General features: G+C 34.3%; 3 protein-coding genes and 1 pseudogene across 5 annotated transcripts; all 4 read left to right on the top strand.

Annotated features, from left to right (window-relative positions):
* Positions 1-579: 579 nt before the first annotated feature.
* LOC145576922 (uncharacterized) lies at positions 580-5,022 on the top strand. The gene is made up of 5 exons (XM_081634621.1): positions 580-961; positions 1,678-1,834; positions 3,483-3,533; positions 3,894-3,986; positions 4,510-5,022. Exons 1-5 carry the CDS (start codon positions 813-815, stop codon positions 4,567-4,569), a joined length of 510 nt encoding a protein of 169 aa, XP_081490747.1. The 5' UTR covers positions 580-812; the 3' UTR covers positions 4,570-5,022.
* Positions 5,023-6,742: 1,720 nt separating this feature from the next.
* On the top strand, positions 6,743-14,940 carry LOC145576921 (condensin complex subunit 2-like). Of its 2 annotated transcripts, none has more exons than XM_081634618.1 (14): positions 6,743-7,114; positions 7,927-8,028; positions 8,507-8,624; positions 8,973-9,043; positions 9,141-9,201; positions 9,291-9,491; positions 9,564-9,907; positions 10,083-10,227; positions 10,316-10,578; positions 11,912-11,945; positions 12,828-12,967; positions 13,291-13,401; positions 13,834-14,038; positions 14,510-14,940. In XM_081634618.1, exons 1-13 carry the CDS (start codon positions 6,839-6,841, stop codon positions 14,029-14,031), a joined length of 2,064 nt encoding a protein of 687 aa, XP_081490744.1. In that variant the 5' UTR covers positions 6,743-6,838; the 3' UTR covers positions 14,032-14,038; positions 14,510-14,940. The 2 variants fall into 2 exon arrangements, with proteins under 2 accessions (XP_081490744.1, XP_081490745.1); XM_081634619.1 differs by lacking the exon at positions 14,510-14,940 and adding an exon at positions 14,163-14,354.
* Positions 14,941-15,976: 1,036 nt separating this feature from the next.
* LOC145575747 (acetylajmalan esterase-like) lies at positions 15,977-18,033 on the top strand. Its single transcript, XM_081633556.1, has 5 exons — positions 15,977-16,238; positions 16,767-16,979; positions 17,193-17,338; positions 17,445-17,718; positions 17,819-18,033. Exons 1-5 carry the CDS (start codon positions 15,977-15,979, stop codon positions 18,031-18,033), a joined length of 1,110 nt encoding a protein of 369 aa, XP_081489682.1.
* A 1,176-nt stretch (positions 18,034-19,209) lies between these two features.
* Positions 19,210-26,946, top strand: LOC145575746 (condensin complex subunit 2-like; annotated as a pseudogene). Its single transcript, XR_014098275.1, has 13 exons — positions 19,210-19,533; positions 19,653-19,766; positions 21,337-21,457; positions 21,825-21,901; positions 22,003-22,063; positions 22,164-22,360; positions 22,436-22,734; positions 22,893-23,028; positions 23,125-23,390; positions 23,699-23,731; positions 24,674-24,805; positions 25,020-25,130; positions 26,346-26,946. The product of XR_014098275.1 is annotated as a condensin complex subunit 2-like (transcript).
* Positions 26,947-27,471: the final 525 nt, after the last annotated feature.

Genomic DNA, 27,471 nt, shown 5'->3' with positions numbered 1-27,471 from the left:
CTAGCTAAGATGGTAATATATATGGTTTTCATTCAATGAGGTTTGGTGTTCAAATCTCTTTGCATAATGATAGAGGTTGTTGAATGATGATGTGACATGATAAAAGTGTAAGAAGGGTACATGTGGCATATGGACAATTCTAGAAACGCCTTTTAATATATAGTATAGAACTTATTGAATTTATTAGAAGTTATTGGATCTTATTGAAACTTATTAGATACATTATTAGACCTGATTAGAACTTATTTAACCTATTGAAGTTATTAGACCTTCTTAAACTTATTAAACCTTATTGTAATTTGTTTGAACTTATTAGATCTGAAATTTATTTTTATAAGGTCAAGTAAACAAGCCCTTAATATAAAGTATTAAACAAATAAACCTGTTTTATTTCCAACTCGAAAACATGCATCCCAAGTGGCCCAACTCGTAATTAAATCATCAACCCGATTAAATATAGCCATTAATAACCCTCATATCACACGAAATTTTAACCAACTCAACTAATTTAGATTGGCTTATACTTGGTACATTCGAATAGTGTACAAGTATATTACGAAATTTCGACAATGAGCTATAGCACGGTAGCACCAGAGAAGACACCTTCACCTTCTGAGTCTAACCAATTGAAACTCCCCAATTTTCTATTTTCTTCCCATCAAACATTCAAACCATACCCAAAACAAACAAAAAAAAAAATTCACTAAAAAAACGTCTTTCTCTCTCCTCCCCTTCTTTCTCTCTCTTCTTGTGGTTGTTGCTGCTGGTGGAATAACCGAACAAGAAGTAGCAGAAGAAGAAAGTTGGAGGTGATGACAGGAAGAAATATAGACGCATTAATAGCAAGTTCAAGTTCATCAAATTCCTCAGATCAATTGTTAATGTTCCCTCCTAATTTCCCTCTTGTTTCTGCTCTTCTTGCTATTTCTCTGGCTCAATTTCTTAAGATCTTTACCTCTTGGTAATTTTTTATCCCCAATTTTTCTTTCAATCTATTAAATTGTTTGATTTCATTGCATTTTGTACTGTTTGAAGGGCTTGGATCATGTGGGGTTGTTGCATTCTAGGTCAATTGGGTTTGATTTTGTGTTGTTTGTGATTAGGGTTTATAAATTTGTTTGAATTTTGATGTTTGAATTTTGATGTGGGATTTTGTTGATTTGATTACATTTAGCTACTTGAATGTGTAGATCATGATTATCATGTGTTTGTGTGAATTGGGTTTTGTTGATTGTTTAATTAGAGTTTCATTACTGTTTTCGATGGTTTTAATGTTAGATTTTAGTCAAAGTTGCGATCTTTTGTTTAGTATGTATAATTAGTTATGCATGTTTTGTTATGCATTTGAGTTTTATATTTTGTTTCAGTTGTAATCTACTTAAGTTATGTGCAAATGTCTCCTGTAACACCTCTTGCGGTTTTTGCCCTTTTCGGTGTTAGGGATTGTTTCATGAGGTGGATTGTGATAGCTGATAGGTATGGACTATGGAGTAATGTATTATAGAAGCAGTTTTGATATTGTTAGTGTTTCAAGGATCTGGAATATTTTGTTGTTAGAATATTTGCCTGATACCCATTGGTTGACAAGTCCTTATAATTTGTGCTTTTGAACATATCTTCTTTGAATCCCTATCTCAAGTTTCTTCCTTTTGCAATATTTAATTTTTAAATTGACAGGTTCAAAGAAAAGAAATGGGATTCTAGAAGGATGCTAAGTTCTGGCGGCATGCCATCATCGCATTCAGCAGGTGTGTCAGCTCTTGCCGTGGCAATTGGTGTGCAAGAAGGAACAGGTGGATCGGCATTTGCTCTAGCTGTCGTTTTGGCTTGCGTTGTATGTACTTCTTAACCTGATGTACTTCACACTATCCTTTATGGGATGCTGCCTATTATTTTTGGATTGTCTGATGAATGCAGTGCTTGTTGCTTCTGTAAGAGTATTGTTTTTACTTAAAACTGATAACTAATAATAATAGTTCAATCCATTGATATTATACTGATCACTTAAAAGTAAAAACTGAAACTTTTGAAGTTCTTGGCAAAACTCATATTTGGATGCATGCTGATTCATTCTTCAAGTTTAACTTTCATTGTCTTGAATCAATTGCCTCAACAATTTTGAATTTTTGAGATTCCTTAAATAGTAGGAATAGCCAACTTAAGCTCGGTAATTTCTCATGCTTTTCCTTTTGATATATAATTCTTTCATATACCTTCATGTTGGAGACTTGGAGGAGTCTTTTCTTTTATAATTTTTCGGTTTGACTTTTATAACTAGGATATTCAGCTGAGGTATGTTTGGCTTTAGTTGAAGGAATGGAAAAGAATTGGGAATGGGAAGAAAAGGAAAGGATTGGAAAGGAAGGGATAATACTCTTTCTTCATTTATAGATGTTTTTCCCTCCTTCCCTCAGCTGTCATAAAACATGTTTTTTTATTTAAAGATCAAACCACTTGTTTTTGACAAGATGAGGGAGACAACTAGGATATGGGAACAAGGATTAGGGGTTATGGCCCAAGAAAAAATGCCTAACTTAGTTCTCTCAGAAACATTATAATATGTAATGTTAGAAAGCCTGAAGCCTAGTCAAGTGAATATTTATCTATAGAAAAAACAATTTGTGATATGTGTTTGAGCATGAAGCCAAATCAAATGCATATTCATCAAGATTACATTTTTAATATTTGGTAAGATAGTTTTATTTCACTTTTGTAAGAAGGCACATATAATTTAGTCACATGAACAACGAGGTGTGATTGGATGATAAATCAAATTTGGATTTTGAATTCAACAGCAGCAAAATCACAAAATATACTGCCAAAACATATATTTGTTCTCACATGTCTGAATTATACAACATTGTTTTTTTTATGCTAAAGCATGCATGGATTGAGGGAGATGTATTACCAAGGCAATAAAGTCAAACTAAGTAATATGAAAATGAATATAAGGGAAGGATGAGATAGTGATAGTATGATTGTAAGGAAAATTATGTAGTGATGGTGTGTGGTAAGAGGTGAAGAAAGAGTAACTATTACAGTAGTACCCTCATTTTGGGGTAATAGTTACACTAGGGGGAGGGTGGGTAACTGTTGCCCTCATGGCATAACTACCTTATTTCATTTGTAAACACCTTGTCTCCTACAACACCACCTCTAATTACTTATGTTTTTTTAAGTTTGACTTTTATTGCCCCCTTAATATTCTACCCTAAATCCAAGCATGGCTTAAAAGTGTCATTTGTAGGCCACAGTCAGGCATTTTTTCCCCAAGATTGACTAATAACTTAAAAATTTCCCCCTTTCGTGCTTTAGCCTGGAAAGAAATTGTTTCTATACATGTATAAGGATTTAGGTAGGGATTTGGTTGTCAGCACTCACTAATGCTTGTCAGATTTGATGCACTAACATGTCTTGTATCACTTACTTTTCAACAAGGTAAATATACGTGTTGTAATGAGCTTTTGTTTTCTGCTTGGCAGGTGATGTATGATGCCTCTGGTGTGAGACTTCATGCTGGTCAGCAAGCTCAAGTAAGTTGGCTTGGATTTGGAGATACTCTATTTGTATATATTTTTCTTTGAAATTGTAAGCTTTTCCGTAGTGGAGATTGAGAAGACTCTAGGAAACCTCTAATACTTCCTCCATTTTTTTAAATTAGTTGCATCACTTTCCTTTTTAATTAATAAATTCTCTCTCCTACCACATGGACCCCATTTGTTTTTTCTCTCTACCTCAATTTACTTCAAAAATTGCATTGGAGTCCGTGAAAACAAAAGTGATGCAACTAAAAAAAACGGAGGAAGTACAAAGAATTCTCATTTTCAGTTTAGTAAAACATTTCTTTGGTGTTCTTCTTTCCAAATTTGGTGATGCTTGTTTCTTTGTTGCAGTTATTGAATCAAATGGTTTGTGAGCTGCCTCCTGAACATCCTCTTTCTAATTGTAAACCTCTGCGAGACTCATTGGGTCATACTCCTCTACAGGTTTGTTGAGCTTTTATGATAGCTTTTATAATTATTGCATTGGCATGTTTTCCTTCATTATAAAATCTATCTAGATTTTCTCATTCACGATGGATACTGCGTCTGCTGGAAATTTTATTGTGGCAATTTTCCTGTCATTGTTAAATAGTGCAAAGAGAATCCAATGTCTGATATTTTTTCAGTCTATTTGATATGGCATTTTGGCAGTGGTGACTGGTGAGTGGTGGCAAAGGTTTTAAAGCCCTTAAGTTGCCTTGTTCAAATATGATAAGTTTATTATAAACTGGAATTTCAAGAATAACCTTGATCATATTACTCAAAATCTCCAAACATTTCAAAATCAGAATTCCTCGTCATATTATCTTGTATGTTGAATGTATTTTCTAGGTTCCTCAAGGCCCTCAACACATGCTTTTTAATTGTTTAAATATGTTACTTGCAGTTGGAGTTATAAAGAGATATTGGAGTTTATAATTTGGTTGAGTTGGAGAATGTATTTTGAATTTTTATCATGCCAATGCAGGTTGGAGCAGGTGCTATATTGGGCTGTGTTGTTGCTTACCTTATGAAGTTTTACAGATAGGTGCCCTAAAAACTGACTGCAATTCCTAATCCTGTGGCAACTGTAAGAGTTTGAGCAGCATGGGCATTTTTTATGGTTTGCTGAAGGACAGTCAAGCTCAAGCAGCAAAACTGTCGTCAGTTTTGTTATCCTGTTGATCAAACACAGCTGAACGAAATCGCAATCCCTCCTCAAAATTTGTCATATATATAGTAGATAGTATTAGTGCCATCTTATTAAAATTTTCCAGTTTCACCAATTTCTTTAGGACTGCCAATTTTAGTCCAGAGTTAACCATATGTATCTATTGTTTCTGTTTTGGATCTTGGTAAAAGTTGTAGATAAAGAAAGTTGTTGTATACGATTGTGTGCGTGCCTAGTTTTTTCTTCAAGGAAAAAAAAGCATGGCCCAAATTATACTTGCATAATTTTCAATTTAGAATGTCAATGGAGAAGAAGGTTTTTTGTGGATCACCTATCTCTCTATTAAAGCTGTACTCTGTCAATACAAATAAGATGGACAAATGGTGTCTATTCTATCTGTGTCCAGATTTTTTGTTTTGAATTTGAACGGTTTTCAAAATTTACCTTTGATTTTCAATATCATTAAAAAGGTTAAAGAGAAGTGTGAAGATTTTGGAAAATCAATTTGGATTATGCCTCGAAATGTAAGTTTAGCGGCGTGAGAAGTAAGGAGGTAGAGATGATCGCCTTGAACGTATGTTAGCCTATCCCAAATCATTTTGAGATTAAGGGCCTGTTCTGATTTATTGAACTAAACTGAACTGATTGGAGCTAAATTGAACTGAAATGAATTGTTTAGAGAATGGAAACTAGGAATTGAACTAAATTGAATTGAAATGATTGGAGTTGAACAAAACTGAAATTAAGCTGAAGAGAACATGCCCTTAGGCTTTGTTGTTGTATTGATCAATTTCCCCATTTTAACCTTTTGTTGTCAATCAAACAACAAGCTCATATGAATACTAGCTATATAAATTCATAGGAATTAATTCCCCCTTTTTTAATGGTAAAAATACAAGTATCTCAATTTTTAACATGAGATCCTTGATATGTATCTCAAAGGGTCAGATTTGTCATTTCTAGTGCATAATTTGGGTTAATTTTGTAATTTTAAAAAATAAATCTGTATTTTCAAGCTATAACAGAAGGCTTCAATGGAGCATTGAAGAATTTCAACCAAAAATGGAAGAACTTCAATAGAGAAATAAAAAAGCTTCAAGGGCCTTCAATGGAGGATATCTAAATCTTCCCCGTTAAGGATTAACCTTGCCCTTCTTTTCTCCTTTATAGTTAGGGTTTTCGTTTAATTGGCGACAAAACCGCTGATAATATGGTGGTGACCGTGGTTGTTCATGGCCCACTTTTATGAAGGAGGAGGGATGAAGCATGAAGAAGATGAGGATGAAAAAGATGGGTAAGAAGAAGAAGAAAGCATAAAAGATGGTAAAAAAAAAAAGTATTAAAAAATTCATTTAGTTTCTCTTATTTACAAATATGTCATTTTGAGATACATCAATGTATCTCATGTTGAGATATTTTAGGGTTAGCTCTTTTTTAATGTGCAACCAATGAACCAAATATGAGTGTCCTCCATTTTCTTGTGTTTTCAAAATTGTATTTTTGTAAATAAAAGGAAGGATGAATATTTTATACTCGTATTTTTCCTCCTCCATCTTCTTCGTCTCCTTATTCATCCTTTTCTTCTTAATAATCGTGCTTTCCTCCTCCTCTATCGAAGTTAGTAGTGTAGTTGCGTTTTTCTCTTTCGTTGAAGCTACTTGTAAAGTGTAAACCACCACTTTCACCACTATATTTTGTAAATGAAAACCTAAGAGAAAATGGAGGAACGAAGAATATGGTTAAACCCCAAATGTAGGGTGTGTACTGTGCAGTCCTCCTCCATTGAACTTTTAAGCCATGTTCGATTTCTTCATTAACGTTCTTCCATTTCTCCATCGAGAAATTCTTTTTAAATAAAATTACAATACTTCGTATTAACCCTAACTTAATTGCTTGAATTCATTGATTTCTTAAGTAAAATTACAATATTAACCCTAACTTATTAGCTGAAATGACAATTTTGCCCCTATAAAATTAACATGGACAAAAGGACGCCGTATTTACCAACCCAACTCCATCATCATCTTCACATTCAAACAACACTAAAAACTATTCAATTTCCCCAGAATTCAAAAACCCCATCTTCCCCCCCTTTTCTCTCTCCTCTCCAAATACAAAACCAAAAAGCAAATTCAAAGCTTCAACAATGGCGGAAACCCTAAGTCCAAATCCAACATTACAAAAACGAAGAGCTTCAATTTCCACTCGCTTACAATCTCCAAAAAGCCCCTTCTTCTTAGGCTCAAACGACGACAAACTTGAACGCGCTCAAGCACGTGCAGCACGCGCCGCCGCTGTTCGCCGTAAACTCGCCGAAGATGCTCTTCTCTCTCCTCCTCCTTCTTCTCCCTCGAATTCTTGCCTTGATGGTGATCAAATTATGGACTTGTTTCGTAATTGCATCAAGCTCGCCAGTGAAAATGTCTGCTCTCTTTTCCTTTTTTTTTTTCCGCCCATATTCGAAGTTTTTTCTGCTCTTGATCTGAAATTCTAGTGTTTTTTGGGTAAAATCTGGGTTTCTGCTTGGATTGGTGTAGTGTATTTTTTTTTTTTTTTTAATTCTATTGAACTGTAATTTGTGAAATTCAAATGCCCTTATTTTTTATTTTTTATTTTTTTTGCTTGAATTGGTGTAGCTTAATGTACTGTATTCGATACCCTTTCTTGACTTCTGAGTTCTATTTCGTATATTGTTACTTTGCTCGATTTTTGTAGATTAAATTCATGAATTTTTAGTAAAGATGCTGGATTTCTGTAATTAATTTATTTTTTAGGGGAATTGTTGGAAGTTAAGGAATTAAGTTTATGTCAGTGAGTTTATTGGTTGTCAGAACACAGAAGAACTAAATTTAGATTGTTTTGTTTTAATTTTGAATATATGGTTTTTGGGGACATTGTATAAACTGAAAAGAAAAAAAACCTTTTGTTTCATTGTTGCAAATTTTTTGTGCCATTTTACACCATGTTGGAAAATCTTATATTCTGATTGAGCAAGGTGATAGTTAGGACTTAGGAGCCCTAGAAAACCATAATTTGCTCTCCCCCCACCCCCCCCCCCCCCCCAACTCCACTTTTTTTATGTATGTCAAGGGGGTGAGGGTAGTTGATGATTTTTTTTTGAATTAGAGTTCTATTTTGGTTCTTTGGAGAGATAGTTAGTGGATCGTTCCGTTGTACTACCCAAAGTTGGTCTATGTTATTTATTGAATTGTTATTTTTATTTTGGGAATACAGAAAATCAATCAGAAGAATACCTGGGAACTGAAGCTTATCGATCATCTCAGTGAGATTATCAAAGTTGAAGATGAGGATGATGCTGAAACCAACTTTCAAAAAGTAAGACACTACCTTACAACGCATTTCTGCAAATTCTATACAGTGCCATTTGCTATGAACGAGATAATGTTCTGTGATAATCAAGTGAGAAATATGTGTGTTTGACATTGGAATGTATGTCAAGCATTTAGATACCATTGCTTCTTTGTTTTGATCCTTGTGGAATTGTCATGGATGATGGATGTTTGATTGTGTTTATTGATGATTGTATGTATACTTATACTTTTTTTCCGACTTTTTATCTACATGGGTTTCTTTGCGGTTCTACTTATCTGTAATAAGAACAAAGAACAAAGGATTCATTGGCAATTAGAGGCATTGAGTCACAGAGAATCAGCTTTATCAGCAATTATGATTTATCTAGTTCTCCTTAATTTAAGTGGTTCTGGGGATAACAATTGAGTTTACCAAACATTGTATAAACTTGTCTTCCTTAAGTGTCTTTCATAACCTCTAAATCTCTATCATTGTTGCGCAGGCAAGTTGCACACTGGAAGCTGGGGTGAAGATATACGCACTGAGGGTAGATTCTGTACATTCCGAAGCATATAAAGTCCTTGGTGGAATCAGTAGAGCTGGTCTTGAAGATCAACAAGGTTTGGCATATGTGTGAAACTTAATGCGCCATCATTGCTAAGTTGGTTGTTATTAATTATTATGCAAGAGAAGCAAAGGTTTTGAAGTGGTCAAATTAGAATTGAGTATTTTCCTTGTATGCCTGTATTAGTGGTAGAACTGTTTGCTCATATGTGATTCCTTATATAAGGATAAGATTTATTGTGCTGAGGTAATTGCTGGCACCTTAATTCTAGTTCCCTTGTTTGCTAAAGACCTTAAGTGTTTCAGTTTGCTTTTGTAAGGTAGCATCTTGAACATTCCTTGTACATTTGATTTTTCTCTTGCTGTTTGGTCTGATGTTATATGATATATTGGTGGCTGGGCAGAAACTTTAGCAGGAGACAGTGAAAGCAATGAGCAAGATGTTGATCAGCCCAAAAAGGAGTCAGAGAAGAAGGTTGATTTTTTTTTTTTCCTAATACGTTTATCTTTCCTTTTGATCATAATGGTGTTGGGTTTATTATTTTTTCCCATGCTAATGGATGCACTTGCAGTTATCACCTCTGTCAACACTGGAATCATCTTTTGAGGCTTTGAATGTCAAGAAGCTTGATGGTAATGGACATAGATGCCCATTTGTCTATTCAAGCTCGTGTTCCTCTCACTTTGCTTTATGATATTCACATTTTTTTATTGTTTTCTAGTTTCTTTTGCTGTGGACCCTCTGTATCACCAGACAACTGCGCAATTTGATGAGGGTGGGGCAAAGGGTCTTCTTCTAAACAACCTTGGAATTTATGGAGGGTGCCGAGTACTTTTTGACTCACAAGAAGTCCCAGCAAAGTGCATTTCTTCTACTAATGATACTAATTCTTCCAATCTTATTGACATCTCTTTTGTTGGCGGTAAGTAGGTGAAAGTTATTCAGTTTATCTTTGCATCTGTTGGCCGAATGTTTTACTCTTGTTCTTTGGCAGATTGCATTGACCAGATGGTGACAAACATGAACACAAAGAAAGATATATGCCCTACTTTTAATGCGATAGCGGAGCAGCTTGATGATAATAGTTTGCAACAAAGGCAATACCAGAGTAGTCAGGACTCTGTATGTGATGTTGATGCAACTGATGATGTCACAGTTGAGTTGAATGGGGGTTCAGAGTTTACAAGCGTTAATGAAGCAGATGATGATAAAGGCTGTGAGCTAGATGACGGTTCATATGATCATGCTGAGGCATGCCCATTTGATAATAACGATGATGCATACAATGCTGATGAATGTTTTGACATCAGTGATCAGCACTTGAATAATCAGTATGAGGTATTTTGTCACGCTTAGTTGATAACTTGATATCAGATTTTTGAGTTTTGATGTAATTGCTTATTTTGTTCCTTTTCTTTTACATAGAATGTATTGGATATTTCTGATTTTACCAAAGTTGACTAATATACATTAAATTTATTAATGCTGTAAAGTGAAATATTTGGATATGTAGGAACAAGAAGCTTCTATGTCTACCGAATTTGATGAATTTGACAGATTTGACAATGTTGCTTCCCTTCTTTTGGGGGTTTCTGGAATTACATCAACTCAAAATGCATGGGCTGGACCTGACCATTGGAAGTACCGAAAGTCTAAAAGTTAGTTGAGAAACTCCCTGCTCACTTTTTTCCACCTTTCCTAATTAATCTGTGCTTTATGCAGAAGTTGACTTGGCTTTGATTCTAGCTGCAGGTACGGAGAGTGTTACTGCTCAAGACAGTGAATTGGTTGCTGCAGCCAAGAGGCAGAAAACGAAAAAAGCTTCAGAAGCAGATATCAATTTGACAAAAACTTTAGATGAAGACTTGCCCGATATTTTTGCACCTCCCAAAAATCCCAAATCTTTACTGCTTCCTGCCAAAAAAGTGCCTTGCTCCAACAAACTTCCAGAGGATTGTCATTACCATCCTGAGGATCTTGTGAAATTGTTTCTTCTTCCAAATGTGATGGTAATATATGTATTTTTTTCTTTTCTTTTTTGTTGTTGTGGTGGTGGTGGGGGGGGGGTTTAAGAAGGATCCATTCAATTCAGCTATCCTGTTAGGTAGTGTGAAGGGGAACAAAGGCATATACACCAATGAAGATAGAATTGCAAACTTATCCTGAAACAAAAGACCTCAAAAAAACATACAAATGAATCCAACATAATTGAACAGACTCATAAACTATGCAGGAGCTACTATAATACTCGACATAAAATTGAAGTGATGTCATGGAAAGAGCTCTGGTGACATATGTACCTGACTACCTGTGTTTTTTTTTATTAGATAAAGTGTTGCTGTTATTCCTTTTTTTGGCTTTTTTTTTGGCTTTTTTTCCCAGTATTGGAAAAAAAAAAACCTTATGGAAGCTTTCACTGAATATGATGAAAATATATGGGTTATTAGGCCAAGTTTGGAGTCTATAGACATCTTATGCTTGATTTAGTAGGTAAAAAGTTTTGCAATCTCAGACTCTCAGTTAAGCTGTTCTATATTTTTGTTGATTTGTTTTTGTTTAATGTAATGAATTAAATTTGAAGAAAAGTGGTTGTAATATTTAAGCATTAGAAGTGCTGTCAATCAGTTGTAATCTTAATAGAAGGTGGATTTGGGTTCTCAGCCAATCAGTTTCTTAGGTGGTTGTAATATTTGAGCATTAGTTTTGCTGTTATATGCCCTGACAGCAGCTCAATAAGTGTTTCATCTGTGATTTTGTGTTAGTACATCAGATTAGGAAATATAATGGATGAGTAGCTTGTTATCTCAGGTAATTGGACTGATAGCTTGGGTTGCTGTACATCTGCTTAAAATAATTTTTTGCATTATATTGATGCAGTGCAGTATTGAATTAGTATACATTTGAGCTGAATTTGCAAATATTCCTAGGGACCCTATATATGGATACTTTTTTTCCTTTTAAAATTTTGTTTGTTGTATAATGAACTAAACGGAGGGAATCAGCTAATTGCCTAATCTTTTAACTTCATTATTGAATGGAGGAAGCGGACATACTTCTGCACTAAAATGTAATTTCAGCAAATTAAAGCATTTCCCTTGAGAAATTCTTGTGTCCTGTCTCCTCTACTGTCTTTTGAGTTATGACTGTAGGGATTGTGTTGTAAATTGTAATCTTTTGAAAGCATTGAAGTGTAGAACTGTAGGCTATGTTTCGGTGTCTGGGTTCTGTAATTGAATAGCCTAATATATGTGGATAGGCTATGATATACATCTGAAACCAATCACTGCTTGTGGTAACTCCTCTAAGGTTGATTCTTCTCTTTTGATTTCTTTTGTATTGCAGTGCCTTGGGAAGAGAAGACGAAGAAGAGTGACAGGTATAACCTATTAAATTATATTAAGCTTATCCTTTTCTCATCTATTTCCCTCTCCGCCTTTGTCACTTCAGTGTACCATGTCCTTGAATCCCTCCTGTTATCTTTATGCTGATTCATACAATTGCTATTTTCTCTTTTTGGTTGTTTCTTCCATATTATTAGTTACACACTCACACTTAAGCACCTCCTATATTATGTAATCTGTTGCCATAATTAAGTACAAGTTTTGCCTCATTTTTCTGATTCGTACTCTTTCAGTTTGAATAATTATGTAATAAAGAGATGGGATTTTAGAACATTGAACACATCTGTTTCTATTGTGTTTATTCCTCTCTTGTTAAGTCAGTTTTCACCAGCTCTACACAACTCTCAGTATATTTTTTTTTCCTCATTCTGGATATAGTGAACCAAACCTTGCTAAGATGAACAACAATCTTTCTCACAGTTTAGGAATGGATAGAGATAAGTGATTTGGGTGCATTCTTACCCTGGGCCTACTTAATTTTGCCATCCAACTTCCTACTTCACAATGTTGAAAATTTCCAGTGTAATTTATGGGTACAGTCGTACGGATATAGCTATAAAATCCTGGAATCTCTAAGGGGTCCTAGTCTTACACACTTTTACTGAGAATGTGATTCTTGAATTAACTATTAGTCCTGTGTTTTTCATGAATCAAGGCATTTTGAATTAATTTTTAATCCTGTGTTTTCATGAATCAAGGCATTTTGTAAAGTGCATGAGCAGTGAGGTTGACATGTGATGATGTTTTAACAAAATAATTCATAGGTATTGACACTTCGTAACGTTATTGAACATGCTTTTTTTTTTTTTTTTTTTTTTTTTTTTTTTTTTTGTCTTTCCTTTTCATAAATTTTCAAGATAATGGGTCCTGGGAAGAAGGAGGTGGTTTTAGTGGAGCGTTTTCTGCATGGGACAATGAAAGTGCTTATAGTGGCCCAGATAATGATGCTCATAGTGACATAGAGGAACAAGATATACTGATCTCCCAACCTCGCCAGGTTTGTCTGAGCTCAATTTCTGCCATTGTTTCTGCCAGTGTATCTTATGGAGGAAAAAATCTGATGGTGTCCCAGAAATATCCATGTTATCTTGGTACTTGCGCTAAGTGGGTCATGTTGTTTTTGTCTGATTGTTTTTGCTACTATCTACAGTAGTAGTTAGGGATGAAATTATTTTTTCCTAATTATGTCACCTATTTCATACTAATTCCTTTGGGTTGACATCTCTATTGGTTTGTTTCATGGCCTCATGAATGATTTCCTAATAGTTTCTTTCTATTTGATTCAACAAGCATGCTCTAATCAGGTATGTCCAAATTTAGGTTAACAAAATCGAAGTTCAGTATGATAAAACGGCAAAGCAAGTTGATGTACATTTGCTGAAGGAGACACTTTGGGATCACATAGGTGGGTTTGTTCAAGCACCTGAAACGGTGAGTACACTTATTTAGCTTCATTCTAAGGATTATTGGCCTTTACTACCATGTGCTTTTGTTGTAGTATAGCTTTATACAAATTACATATCCACATCACACAATTATTGTTGCCTTCCACCTCTCCCCCCCCCCACCCCCCCCCCCCCCCCCTCTCCTCCCCCTTTTTTCAATATATTAAAGGAAAAATAGAGATGAATAAGAATGATATGTGGTCATGTGTCTGAATTAGAAGAGATCCTGTGTATGAATTGGCAAGCTTAGGTGACTTAGGTCCCAGGAGAGAACTGTGGGGGTTGGGGGGACTCTGGAGGAATGTTCAAACATATTTTGCCTTGCAGCTCTTAATTTGATGGAAGATAGGTATATTGATCTGTTTTGAATTTGCTTTGATTTTAAAATTTTGATGTCTCTTCTGTGCTACATTGTCAGAATGATCATGAAGAGGCCATATCATTCAACCAAGTATTGGCCACCTTCCCTGATGATTGTGGTGCAGCGGCAGCCCGTGACATATCCCCTCATCTATGTTTTATCTGCCTTCTGCATCTGGCCAATGAGCACGGGTTGAGGATCGAAGGCTGCACAAATATGGATGACCTAAGTATACATCTTCCTGTCTCTTCCTAGGACACAGGTGAATGTTTAAGCCTCGCATTATATAGTTTTTTTGTCACCTAGGCACCTAGCTAATATTGTCTACATGTTTGCCTAATTTTGACATTTGTAGTGGGTGAAGTTGGATTTTGTTAATTTGTAAGTGTAGGTTATCTTGCTTTGCTCAAACAAGCAGTATATCCTTGTCCCATCTCATCAATTTCTGAAACTCAACATCAAAGCTTGTTTGAAACATGGAATTTTCATGGTTTTGTCATCCTGGGATACGCAATTATGCATTCTTGTACTTCACAGCTGGCCTGACCAGCCAAGCACTTGTCTACCGGCCAGCCAAAGTAAAGAGGGCAGGCAAAGAAATTGTCTGAGCATAGAAAAAGCATAACCTCTCGATCAGTCAAAATACTGTGGTTTTTTACGCAAACATAGATGCTTAATCTATATGCAAATATCAATATTGTAATACATTTATGTCTTAATCTCAATAATGCAGGTTGTAGCTGATGTTGCTGAGATCAAAGCATACATTATGAAGCCGTTGGTGTTTAACATTTCAGACCTTGTACTTATTAACCAGTGATAATTTTAGTTGTACTGTGTATAGCCGTGCCACAAATAGGCATCGCTATAATCACTGGCAGACATTATAATTATAGCAGCAGATGAATTCCGGTTGTGGTGGTTATCAGTTTCTGCTCGAAACAAGTGCAAGATTTGATCTCAGCAGCCACGGCCAGATGTAGTAAACCTGTGGTGTGAATCTAATGAGGTATAGTGACATTGTAATTCTTTTGACTTTGTGTTGGTGTTGTGACCTAGCTCAAAGCCTGCAAACGGTGGTGTATTATGTATCTGTAGACTGTAGATAGCTGAAAAATCAGCAATTTTCTTTGTATGTTCATATTACAGCAATGTGTGCGATTGGAAAAGGGAATAATGGGTGTAATGATAAAATTCTGTTCTGCTTCTGCAAAATGTACTCTAGTCTCATATTCAACATATGCCACCTCTGCTTTACATCGTGTACTATACTTAATTAATGCGTTGTCAATTACTGGTTTATCAACACCATAAACGTATTCAATAATTCATACAAGTATGTATTAGTGTATTACTCTTTTATTTTTTTTCATCTTGACATGTCCTCTTGTCATGCAATTTTAAAGAAAGGATCGGAGAAGGTTAAGAGATTAATTTATTTGAATACCTTAATTTTATTTGTATTCTTTAAATTATTTGGGTATTAGACTATCGAACTCTATATAGTTTCTTTATAATCTCCAACTTAATGAAAATCACCTTTGTTTTTTTAAACAAGTTTATTTGTGTTCTTTAAATTATTTGGGTATAAATATCATCTTAGCAAAGAAACTACATAAAGTATGCAATTGTTTCTTATATGTGGAGATTATTCCTATAATATTTATTGCTCTTACATAACTCAATGATATCCTACTTAAAAAAGGATTATATGTATCTCATAAAATATACTCCGTACTTCGTAATTGCATTAATGATATGCCTCGTATGTATTAAGAATTGGCATTCAGGTCTAAAATTTTTGCTATCTAGGACACCACCGAGCACAAAACTAGCTCTTAGCGGCATTTGAGTATTTATATTATCCACAATTTTTTGATTTAAAGTATATGGTAGCACTACATGATTAGAAATTTGAACATATAGAAAATCTATTGCAAGATTTCAAGATATATTTTATGAAAATAAGTAGATATTGTATAATCTATAAAATTAGTACAATACGCAAATTTAGGAAACATTAATCCTATACTAGCATTAGCTTTTCGACTTTTCTTAGGTTGCAAGTTAGTAAAAACCTAAACCGACTCGGACATCTATTTTCTACCCTTAAATCTTATAAGTTCATACTTTCTTCTCTCTATTTCATTACAACACAACCAAAAAAAAAAAAAAAAAAGTACGTAGTAGCAAGAAAATTATGGCTAGCATGAAACTAATGTTCTTTGTTGTACTCGCTCTTTGCTCTTTCTTTCCTCTCCCTCTCTATGCACTGCCTCAAGAAATACCGAAAGTAGATGCGATCTATCAATTTGGTGATTCGATATCGGACACCGGTAACTTGATACGTGAATCCCCCATCGGAGAACATACAACCTTTGCAAGACTTCCTTATGGACAAACTTTCTTCCATAAGCCTACTGGTCGTTGCTCCAATGGTCTTCTCATGATCGATTTTTTTGGTACGTAATTATTAATTACTCACTAATCATCTTTATCTTTGTAGTATAATATCCGTCTTTTTTCTTTTTGTACTTTTTTGGATTCAAATAAACTTGGTTTGATTTGCGTACTATGTATGTATAGTGTATCTTTAACCGTAACTAGGTTTGTTTAAATTATATTAAAGTATCGGTCTATGTATAAAGACTAAATGGAGACATTATTGTTGATTTAGATTTATCAAAAAGACACTAGTTATGTATAAAGACTAAACAATAACATTGTTGAATAAATAAAAAATACGGATTACTAAATATAAATATAGAAGAAAGATCTAATTTAAAGATCAAAGATAGTAGTTCTTTAACTAGAAAAAAAAAAAAACTCTAAAAGAACTACTTCGTAATATTTAGCCGTACTCTTTTAAAATTGCTTTTTGATATGATCATATTGAATATTGATTATCTATAAATGTATTATATAAATCAGTAAGTCGACAAATATGAAATATGTATCACTAATAATTTTATTTATTGTGTAAATTGCAGCAAGGTACTTTAAGTTGCCCTTCCTTGACGCATACCTTAACATAGATGGTAACTTCGCTCATGGTGTGAACTTTGCTGTTGCGGGATCGACGGCTCTCGACACTTCAACCTTAGCTGCTAAAAACATTACATCGCCGGTTACCAACAGTTCATTATCCGTTCAAATGGGCTGGTTTAAGTCTCACCTTCATTCACTTTGCCCTAATCCAAAAGGTAATTAAACTTATCCCATCCTAATTAAAAATATGCGTATACATAAAAGTTGTACATACCATATCATTCTAATAATATAGAAAATAAATTAAACCATCTAAAATATTGTTAGATGAGTAATATAATTTAAATTGTCTTTAGTATTAAATAGTTAAAGATATTAATGACGATCAAGATAATAGTTACTAATTCTTTTTATTCAAATATATGTAGATTGTAAGGCCAAACTCGCAAATGCATTGTTTATCATTGAAACCGGAGGCAACGATTTTAACTATGCATTTTTTGGACGTAAAACAATGGAAGAAGTGCAACAAATGGTGGATGAAGTACTTCAAGCCAATACTAATGCCGTGAAGGTTGGTATTTTTACTAACATATTATGTATAGTTTTAAATTGTTCATTATATTATATACTTGGTATTTATCGATTACTAATTAAGTAACAACGTACTATATTTGCAGGAAGTGATAGGTTTGGGTGCTCCCAAAGTTGTAGTTCCCGGTAACTTTGCGATCGGATGCATGCCTATTTATCTAAGCAATTTCAAGACGAATGACTCAAATATGTACGATGAGCTCCATTGTTTAAAGGGTTTGAATGAATTTGCAATGTTCCAAAACGATCGATTAAAAGTAGCTATTAAGGAGCTTCAAACACAATATCCGAACGTTGCAATTGTGTATGCTGATTATTTCAACGCATTGAAGGGACTCCTTCAAAATGCTACTTCAAATGGTTAGTAATTATCTAATATTGATCTTGAAATTAATTGTTTAGCCTTTTGTTTGAAGCATTAAACGTAAGAGAAATAATTCATATAATTTTCAATATGCAGGGTTTGAGAAGGATGAAGTACAAAAGACTTGTTGTGGAATAGGTGACAACGAATACAATTTTAACATCACTCGAATGTGTGGAAATAACGGAGTTCCAGTCTGTCGTGATCCATCTAAGCTAATTAGTTGGGATGGAGTTCATATGACTCAACATGCCTACAGAGTCATGGCCAAGGGACTATTCAAGCAAATTGTTCAAGGCATCGCTAATTAATAATCAAGTTTAGACTATTAATTACTACTTAGTTGATCCAGTAACTATATTATGTATTGTCAATACATTTATTTTTGATAAACATCTACAAGTATTTAGTTGTTCAAGTATTTCTTTGTAAACTTGTTACATGACCTATTTATTTTAAAGTAATTCTTAGCACATTTTACTTTTAAGTTTTTCCCTTTATTGTTGCTCTAATAAACAAAATCCCCTAATCATAAAATAATACCCGATATAGAGTTGATTTATCTTTTTACTTGAAACGAGTTTGATCTATAAAATTAAATGAGATTACCTTGTGAGAAATAAGAAGTTCAAGGTTATAAATATATAAGACTATATACGAATACTAGGTTAATTGGTACAATATTAGGGACATTAATCAATACAAACTCACAAACCACAACTTCAAGTGGATGTAGTCACATTCTATCAACTATTTTTCAATTAATTTGTACGTTAGCTCGATATGTATTTAAATACAAAGTATATACTCGCGTCTACAATAAGTCAATCAAATGAAAATTATGTAAATAAAATGTACTCCCTCCATTTTTAAATATTTGCTCCATTTTTTTTTTCGGCCGTTTTTAAATACTTACTCCACTTTCCTTTTTCGACCGTTTTTAAATACTTGCTCCACTTTCTTTTCCCAACTGTTTTTAAATACTTGCTCCATTTCTTTATTTGGGAAGCTTTTATAATATTTAATTAATTTCTCTCACCAAGTGGACCAAACAATATTAATTCCATATTCTCTCTCTTTCAATTTTCTCTCCACTACTTTTGGTTTTTACAATTTTTTATTCTTCCACCAATCCCACTACCTTCATATTTTATTACGAGTACTTTATTCAATTTCTCTAAAACTCTGCACATGGAGAAATAGAGCAAATATTTAAAAATGGAGGAAGTACTAAATAGAAGGGGGTGAAAAAAAATTATGGACATTGGTATTTTGTACGACTAATTTGACTATATTGGGACGTGGAAAGTTGATTATTGAATTATTGACCTTTGTAACGTCTTTTAATTTAATTTTTTTAAATAGTTTTTGGTTTTCCTAAAAACCGTATGTAACAAGTTTCTCTCGGTCTTTCCCTCCGAAAACAAAGAATACGACACCGTTTTATCTTCTACTTCGTATTACAGAGTTCATTTGATCATCCCATCAAAAACCACACCATTTTCACTTCATCTCACTCCTCTTTCTCTCTCCTCTGAAAGTGTGTAACAATGGCAGAAACCCTAACCCCCAATTCAATTCCAAATCCGAACCTAAAATCACCAATGCCTGCTCCTACAAGCCCGTATTTCCTCGGCTCCAACGACGATCAACTGTAACGCGCCTCCGCACGCGCCGCTCGTGCCGCCGCCTTCCGTCGGAAGCCCGTCGAAGTTCATCCTTCTCGAAATTCTCTCTCCTCTAACTCTTGCCTTGACCGCCGCCAAATTATGGAGTTGTTCCATAATTACGTTAAGCTTGCCAGTGAAAACGTAAATTCCTGTAAATTTTCCTTTTTAATTTTAGTTTTTTAGTATGTTTATTTTTGTAAATTATGAAAAAGTTTCTTTGGATTTGTTTTGTTTTTATTTTTTATTTTTGGAAAATGCAGAAAATTAATCAGAAAAATACGTGGGAGCTGATGTTGATTGATCATCTGAGTGAGATAATTGAAGGATTTGAAGCTGAATCTGAAAACAACAACGCTGAAACTAATTTTCAGAAGGTAAAATGCTGATTTATTTCTATGTTTTGTTGAATTGCTCGAATATAACAAATTTTAAGTATAGAAATCAAACAAAGTTTCACAGCTTTTTACGTCGTCTGTTCATTCGTATATGTATTTAGGGTTGCACTAGTAATTTTATGACTTTCTGTGTGTATGTATGGCAATGTATCTTTATCTTGCGGATATAGTAGTATCGAATCCCGACTATATTTGTGTTTTTAAGGCTTTTTATAAGCAATAAATAATTTTATTAAGATTAGAATCAACTACTTGTATGGAATCGCTTTTATATTATTGTCCTTTGTTACTCGTTGCATTGATTAATTTAAATTGTGGATGCAATTTGGTTATTGTTTTATTTGTATTCAATTAATAATTTTTCATTTATTTCCAACCTCGTAATGGATTGTTTTGTATATCCCTAAGATAAATAGATACTTTGTTTATTTGTTGAAGACTTTTAGGAGCCAGCATGTGGCTAAGTTACTACCTCCGTTTCATATCATTTGCAACAAAGGAATATTTTATATCTCACGAATAACATCCCTTTATTGTAAATAATATGAAATGGAAGTAATATTATGAGTATCTTTCTTAAGTCATAGGATATTATATTTTTCAAAGCAAAGGGACAATTTTTTTTTTGATGTGTCGAAACTTCTATTGGCTAACCACCTCATATATGTTAGTATAACAAGAAACATTTTAAAGGGATATAGTGATAGATATGGATATAATCTAGAATATGTTTGGTTGGGGTAAAATTTGTTTCCACAAAACTTTGATCTTACTATTATCCTTTGTATATATATTTTTTTCTTATGAGAGAGTTATTTTCTTTAGATGAAGGTAGGAATGTTGCATTTTCCACTCCACCTTACCTGCCTCATCTCCTTTTCTTCATATCTCTCTTTCATTTCTAATTTATGATTTCCATTGAAATATTTTTGTCATAAATAAATTTAGCGTCAATATATAAGAGAAGGGGTCAAAGGTGGTAAAGGTAGGTAAGGATTTCCCATAAGTTTTGTAAACAAGTAGATATAAAGCTGTACATGGTAGCATAGTATCACGGTGCTATATACTTATAAAACAACTACTTGAAACAAACTTTAATAGTTTAATTTTATGCTGTGATAACTGATAAGTAGACTTTTTTTTTTTTTTTATTTTTATTTTTTTTTTTATTATATGATTTAGAAATCCTAATCTCATGTACAAGTGCAAAGAAGGAATGAAATAAGTCAAGCAAATCACATAGAAGTGGATTTTCGATGGAAGAAAATATCTCAATTTTTTTCCTCATATGATACTAGTGATATAAGAATGGAGATGACTTTCCACAGATGAAGTAATCTGTTGATACATGTTCCATAGGTTGTGTCATGTCATTGACATGTGATGTCCTCTTTAACACATACAATTCCTGTACACGTAATCGAATTTATCAATCAAATAGTAATATCATGATCTTCTCATCTTGGTGATAAATAGAAATTTAAAGTTATGTATTTTTTGTTTTGGCTTTGATGTAGTATTTTGAGGTTTGAACTTCTGATTACTGTAGGCAAGTTGCACTCTGGAAACTGGGGTGAAGATTTATGCTGTGAGGGTGGATGCATGGCATGCTGATGCTTATAGAGTCCAGAATGGTATAAGCAGATCAGCTGGTCTAGAAGATGAGGAAGGTTCGATATTTATTTAATAATAAGGGCGACACAGATGTGAATGGTGGGAGCCATGCTATTATGTGTCCACTTACAATATAGTAGTATAGTACGAGCTAGTCCATATGCATTTTTGGCAAATATTAGCATGCATCATGTTAGACTCTAAAATCTAAATAGGCACAAGTGAATAACCTCATTAGTATAATGTGATGACCTTCTTAAAGTTTCCAGAAAAGCCTGATCTATTGGTAAAAAGTTTTACCAGATGCTGAGTAGACAAAGTAAAGGGAAGTTATATGCTACTGGTTAAGTTTTAACTATAATGATAGCTGAAGGCGCAATACATGTTCTCCGGTCAGCTTCCTGATTTTGTATATGTTGACAGAAACTTTAATTAGAGGAGATATAATCAGCAAAAAGAGAGAGGAAGGCAGGCCTCCTGTAAAGGAAGTTGAGAGAAAGGTTGTGCGCTCCTTTTTCATATCTCCATGATTATGGGTTCAACTTGCAGATATAATTTCCTGGTATATTCTTATAAAATGTTTATTTATGAATTCATACAGGTTTCACCTTTGTCAACAGTGGAATCATCCTTTGAAACTTTGAATGCTAAGAAGCTTGATGGTAATGTGGGGTTTATTTCTTTCTCTCACTACTATACACGCTTATATACATGTACTCTCTCTTTCCAACTTTGAGCATTTATGTTCCTCTGGTCCCTCAGTTGCTTTTGCAGTGGATCCTCTGTATTATCAGACGTCTGCACAGTTTGATGAAGGTGGGGAAAGGGTCTCCTTCTATGTAATCTTGGAGTGTATGGAGGGTGCAGGGTACTGTTTGATTCCCAAGAATTCCCAGCAAGGTGCATATCACCCACAAATGATAGTACTACTGATCTGGTTGATGTCTCTTTTGCTAAAGGTCAGTTTAAGAACTTTGATGGAGTCCCTTCTTACATGTCCAGCAGGTTATTATATTATTTTCTTCCTTTCACAGATTGTATTGAGCTAATGGCGGCAAACTTGCATCAAAAGCAAGATGTATCTCCTAGCCTTGGAGTTTTAATGAAGCAGCTTGACTTGCCATTAACGACATTTGATGGCGCTGAGCCCATTGGCGATGGGAATGTCATTGATTCAGATAAAGCTGATTTCAATGTGGAAAAGGAATGTTTTGGCACCAGTGATGCAACTGAGGATATAGGGGTTATGTTCGATGGTGATTCTTGTGATGACTCTGGGGCATGGTCTGCAAATCGCTATCATGAAACAGATGTTTCTGAAAACTATAATGAAGTATGATTTATCATTCTAAATTTAGACTGTTTATTTGCATTCTAAAGTATCTGTGTCATATATATCATGCTTCAATAATCAAACTCATGTTTGTCAATAGCTAATTCATTGAAAATGGAATAAGACTAATTTTGTTTGGTTCTTTTTTATATTCCTAGGAACCAGTGCATTTAGTGCTTGATGAACCTGTTGTAAAAGACAACATTGAGAATGTTGCATGGCTTTTTTTCAAAGGATTGAGATGTAAATCAGCACGTAATGCATGGGCTGGACCTGATCACTGGACATATCAAAACCTAATGGTTAGATTTGAATATTGATATGGCTGCTGGATGACAATTTTGTTTAGCTTTTTTTTTTTTTTTCACAAACAATTGAACATTCATCTCTAAAAAAATTTGTAAGAGAGTTTTTCAGCGCATGACAGCCGGCCAAATTGTGCTGCTAAGAGACCAAAACGCAAAAGTTTATTGGAATCAGATATTGACTTCACTAGAAGTTTGGATGAGGAAGTGCCTGATCTATGTGTTCCTGTGAAAAATCCCAAGTCTTTGCTTCTTCCAAGTAACAAAGTTTCCTGTTCAAACAAACTTCCAGAGGATTGCCATTATCAACCGGAGGATCTTGTGAAATTATTTCTTCTTCCTAATGTCATGGTAATTTAAGTTAGGCTACTGTATCTACCCTGCCCCCCCCCCCCCCCCCCCTCTCTTCTGAAGCTAAATATTAATGTTTAATTAATCCATATTTAAAATGAACTTGTAATGGAAATCGAGGTTTTAGTTTGCATCATTTTAATTGGAAAGAAAAAAAGTATTTAAATAATGACTCCAGTTCAGTCCTCGTCTTGTATGCATAAAAAATATATTCATTTCCTTAAGCGTGGGTAATTGAAATCTTAATGCATTGTGTAATAGCTCATTTTTTTATCAAAGGAAAGCTCATTGTTGTCCATCTGTTGCAGTGCCTTGGGAAAATTAGAAGAAGGGTAACAGGTATGAAAATTTTCCTAGAGACCTTACCATTTGATTTGTCTGCTTGACTGAGTTGAGGCAGTTCATATATTATCAATTGGCTAATCTCAAATGATCTTGGTGTAACGAACTACTACTATTGTTAACTTTTTGCTGAGCAAAAATTATAAAAAGATGTTTTAGAGGATAAAAAATGTTGCTTGGCTGATTGACAAATGGAAATTATTAAAACAATGGCTTGAGGCCACCAATCTCAAACAGTATACTTTAGGTTATCACGCTCTACAATACACAAGCTGCATATTCTTGCTACCCTTGCCCTTTTTATTTCTACATAACCCTCCAATTCCAAAAGCTTCCAAAAGGATCCTACTCCTTGCTGTCCAATTGTGATCGTTTGTCCTTTATCCCCCTGATGACTGCTGCTCTGTGCTTTACTACAGCTCACCTTAATGATTCTAGTGCCGCCTCCTCTTGTAGGTAATCAATCCATCTGGAGGTCTGCCTTCATTCATTACACTTGGTTGTAGTCCTAGAAAAGCATTATGATTTGATGACCTTGCACTGATAATTTTTTTATGCTTGATATTATTGGTCTGTCAATCCAAATGAAAGTTTAAGTTCTTCAAGCTGTTTTTTTAATTTAAAGCAGTTTTTAAAAGTTTTAGAAACTCGTGTTAGTCCAAATTATATAATTGCTAACGTATATATTGAGTGGTGCTACTCCAATTGATGCTGTCACTACAGTAGGACTTGACAAAAGTCATGATTATTGGTGTGTGATAGATATTTACTTATTCAATGAGGTCTGAGGTTACCAAGCGCTTATTGCATGTACCATGATTTATGCCAATCCAAGTGGTGTAAGGGGTCAATTTTTTGACATCACACATGCTTAGTTATTTATGGGACATTTTCTGAAATATCATTAACCTTTTGATTTATTTGTGTGTTTAGGGCCTGACTCTTTGCTGCAAGTAGATGGTATTGATAGTACATTTTCTTCATGGGACCATGAAAGTACAGTTGATGTCCCAGACAACGATTACATTTACAGAGATGTAGAAGATGACACCTTTGTTTCTGAACCTCGCAAGGTACGATGGTGCTTCTCTTTTCATTCTGTGTTGCCTTAGCTCAGTTAGGCATATCTGCCTTTTGTTGCGATCAATTGCAATGTATTTGAAACTTGAAAGTTGTTGGTTAGTTGTATCTTTAAATGTTTAATATAAATTACGACTTGGTATCTGCTTGGGATGTTGAATCTTTTGGAGTTCCTAATTTTCGCTGTCCTAACGAGTAATGAATTAGGTTGATAAAATTGAAGTCGAATATGACACAACTTCAAAACAAGTTGATGTGCATTTGCTGAAGGAGACACTTTGGACCCTTGTGCAAGAATCTATTCAGACTCCTGAAGTGGTGAGTACTGATCTATGAGAATATACTTGGATGTTTGGTACCCTATGTTAGAGACATGATTGTTTTTATCCAGCGTAAATTTGGTCTTTATGATGTTTATTTTTCTCCTCCATGACCCCTGAATATGGTTTGCGGGTTTTAGATCTTTGTTTGGCTTTTTAATGATACAGAATATATTGTGTGATAGGGTCATAGAGAACTTTTTTCCATGGTAATACAACAAAAATGTAGGAGAGTTCGCATTGTCCAAGTACTAACTCCATTTGGACATTCCTTTCAACTTCAACTTTGGCTTGAGCATGTCCTGTGGAGTTCATTCCATGTTCATAAACTTGAAACTATATATGGTTTCTACGTTCTAGTGAAAGTGTAAATGTCAATCAAACAATATTTGCTGGCTTTTAGCATCTATTAACCGGTAGATGGTGTAACGCAATAAAACATGAAACTGGATTATTAGTTATGGTAAAAATGTCATGCTTTAAATACGTGATGACATCTGATTGACATGCTTATGAGAATAAGTATTAGTTGTTTATGTTAAGCAAATGTCCCTCGGATTTACTGTAATGAAAATGTGAATGTTAATTGAACCATCCTGCCATCCTGGTTTGGTTTTCTTCATTCTTCAACATTATAGGGGAGTTAATGCACTAATTGAATTTATTTTGATTGAGTGTAAATATACCATACTTGTTGCAAATGTAATGGTTGCAGTTTCCAATTCTTTAAAGAAAAATGTCGCTTCAGTTTGTTGAATAACTGATTCATTTAGCTAGTGTAATGCTTGTTCAGCTTTTCCTTTTTTTAAAAAAAAAATTATAATTCCATGGCAGCGTCAATTTTAATGATGAGAAGTTAAACACATACTCTTACGCTGCAATGGATTTGAACGTTTTTTCATTTATGCTCTATGGCTGCTATTTATGGCTGATTGTATAGGATTAATCACATTGAGCTTAGATGTGCTACTAACTGTATTTACCCCTAATTATCTGTTGGACACCATTTCTCATCTATCCTAGGAAATCATCACATGGAACTTTAATATACTGTACTAGTTTAATGATATTTCAAGCATTACTTATTTATAGATGCATTGAGTCCTTTATTATCCGTAGTTGCCATGCATCATCTTTTCAGCCACGTCAATAGTAGATTTTGCTTTCATTTCAGCATCTTGATAATATGTTTTTTCTTTTTATTTGGCAGGAGGTGCGTGGAGATGCTGTATCTTTCGGACATGTATTAACCGCTTTTCCTGATGAATGCAAAGCTGCTTCAACCAATGATATTTCCCCTCATCTATGTTTCATCTGCCTTTTGCATCTTGCAAATGAACATGGACTGACTATTGTAGGGAACCCCAATTTGGATGACCTCAGTATACATCTTCCCATTGCATGTGATGAAACAGGTGAAATGATACAAGCATCATCTTAGTCAAAATGTCTGTATAAGTCACAAAGTGTGTACATAAGGTTGATTTTAGTTGTAGTATTGTCTCATCAACTTTACATTTAGAGATCGGAGAGCAGCTAACAGAGGGCCATTAGATTTGACGTGTCACTTGCATCTTGACGTTTGCTTTTGATGCAATTTAGCAAATGCATGTACAGATCCTGATACCGTTTCTCTACATTAATGTATAACTGTTTTCAGGCTATATTTGTTCCTTTCATGTCTATGGTTCATCCTTTTACTGACTTCTCAGACATTATCATAGTTTCATAGGACCTTATGGAACCAGCATGTATCGGAGTTGTTTTCAGAGAAGAGGAAAATGCAGTTTTTTTTTCAGATTTTGCTGGCAGTGCTTTGTTCAGATGGCACCGTGGGTCATGAATGCATTTGTTCAGCTTCATTTGTCACTACTCACCTTGCTGTTTAATATTCACTTGACAAAATTCAGGTATTTTCTTACGAGCTTTCATACGTAGTTTGTTTTCTTTTTCGACTATATGTATAATACCTGTGGTAATGATAAAAGTGCTTCCCTTATATCAATCTTAGTGGGATATTGTTTTTTTGATCAATCTTAGTCTTCCCCAAGTAAAAGCGTCGTGTCTCCTGCTAGTGGGATATTGTTTTTTAATGCTTAATATGAAAATAAACAAGAAAGCAGTGGTATTAGTTAATTTTTTGGGCAAATAAGATATTGTATAGTCGGATTCAATGGGTTTTGTTGATTAGAAGTTAAAAATTGCAGACAGTGGATGATGGACCTCATTCAAATAAGAAATAGATGCTCAGTATTTGGCTCACTATTTGGATAATTCATTGTAAACTCGGGATTGGTAATTGGTAGTTTTTCAAAAAAAAGTCGCAAAAGCTGCTGAAC

The sequence above is a fragment of the Chenopodium album genome, chromosome 13 (assembly GCF_948465745.1).
Source record: "Chenopodium album chromosome 13, dcCheAlbu1.1, whole genome shotgun sequence".
NCBI lineage: Eukaryota > Viridiplantae > Streptophyta > Magnoliopsida > Caryophyllales > Amaranthaceae > Chenopodium > Chenopodium album.
Note: the sequence above shows the minus strand (reverse complement) of the source record. Positions and strands in the feature narration are given on the sequence as shown.

What these genes read in the sequence shown, in the direction of transcription:
- LOC145576922 (XM_081634621.1), top strand. Translation starts at nt 813, where the DNA reads ATGACAGGAAGAAATATAGACGCATTAATAGCAAGTTCAAGTTCATCA. An exon ending in CTTAAGATCTTTACCTCTTG is followed by an intron (nt 962 to 1,677) that starts GTAATTTTTTAT and finishes TTAAATTGACAG; the next exon opens with GTTCAAAGAAAAGAAATGGG. An exon ending in TGGGTCATACTCCTCTACAG is followed by an intron (nt 3,987 to 4,509) that starts GTTTGTTGAGCT and finishes ATGCCAATGCAG; the next exon opens with GTTGGAGCAGGTGCTATATT.
- LOC145576921 (XM_081634618.1), top strand. Translation starts at nt 6,839, where the DNA reads ATGGCGGAAACCCTAAGTCCAAATCCAACATTACAAAAACGAAGAGCT. An exon ending in AAAAGGAGTCAGAGAAGAAG is followed by an intron (nt 9,044 to 9,140) that starts GTTGATTTTTTT and finishes ATGCACTTGCAG; the next exon opens with TTATCACCTCTGTCAACACT. An exon ending in TTGTTCAAGCACCTGAAACG is followed by an intron (nt 13,402 to 13,833) that starts GTGAGTACACTT and finishes CTACATTGTCAG; the next exon opens with AATGATCATGAAGAGGCCAT.
- LOC145575747 (XM_081633556.1), top strand. Translation starts at nt 15,977, where the DNA reads ATGGCTAGCATGAAACTAATGTTCTTTGTTGTACTCGCTCTTTGCTCT. An exon ending in TCTCATGATCGATTTTTTTG is followed by an intron (nt 16,239 to 16,766) that starts GTACGTAATTAT and finishes TGTAAATTGCAG; the next exon opens with CAAGGTACTTTAAGTTGCCC. An exon ending in TCAAAATGCTACTTCAAATG is followed by an intron (nt 17,719 to 17,818) that starts GTTAGTAATTAT and finishes TTCAATATGCAG; the next exon opens with GGTTTGAGAAGGATGAAGTA.